We start from the raw sequence: 674 nt of genomic DNA, 5'->3' as shown, positions 1-674 counted from the left end.
TGAGCAATACGTTCAAAGAGGGTAGGTATATAAAGGATGAACATTCACGTAAGAGCACCATTGTTCCTCAAACACTCAAGCAGCATGCATCTGGTGAATGTCACATAGGTTTAAGGAGAGGTCATTCCCCTCGCCAAAGACTATTTCAGGAAATACAGGCATTCGTGATCTTGCATTGATGAATCATTACCACCATCATTACTGTTATCATTACAGATCCTCCTCGTCTGTCTGGCCGGTCTGGTGGCCGCCTCCCCGATGCCTCAGCCGCAGAACCGCCATCCCGAATACGACGCCGAGATCCTGGTGGACGAGCGCGAGGACCGCGGCGACGGCAACTTCAGGTACCGCTTCGAGACCAGCAACGGCATCAAGACTGAGAAGGTTGGCACTCCTGGCTCCGAGGGTCAGAGCAACATGCAGGGAGCCTTCAGGTAAGATAAAAGATCCAGCTGCTTCATAACGTTTTACGTTTAGATCTGTATAAACGTCATTCTTTACTACATTCTTATCTGCTGTTTATTCTAAACAGCAGTCTACGCGTAAATATTTTCATTTATCATAACACGTGTCAGTGAACTGTGCATGTATAAGAGATTGCCAGTAGTGACCAATTCCAGCATCAGTGTTTACACAAAATTACCTTCAAAGTTCCTTAACACACCAAGCATTAA

General features: G+C 46.1%; 1 protein-coding gene across 1 annotated transcript; it reads left to right on the top strand.

The window, feature by feature from the left end:
• The first annotated feature begins 74 nt into the window (after positions 1-74).
• Positions 75-453, top strand: LOC119593303 (cuticle protein AMP1A-like). The gene is made up of 2 exons (XM_037942232.1): positions 75-93; positions 217-453. Exons 1-2 carry the CDS (start codon positions 85-87, stop codon positions 436-438), a joined length of 231 nt encoding a protein of 76 aa, XP_037798160.1. The 5' UTR covers positions 75-84; the 3' UTR covers positions 439-453.
• The last annotated feature ends 221 nt before the right edge of the window (positions 454-674 follow it).

The sequence above is a fragment of the Penaeus monodon genome, chromosome 32 (genome assembly GCF_015228065.2).
Source record: "Penaeus monodon isolate SGIC_2016 chromosome 32, NSTDA_Pmon_1, whole genome shotgun sequence".
NCBI classification, from domain to species: domain Eukaryota; kingdom Metazoa; phylum Arthropoda; class Malacostraca; order Decapoda; family Penaeidae; genus Penaeus; species Penaeus monodon.
Note: the sequence above shows the minus strand (reverse complement) of the source record. Positions and strands in the feature narration are given on the sequence as shown.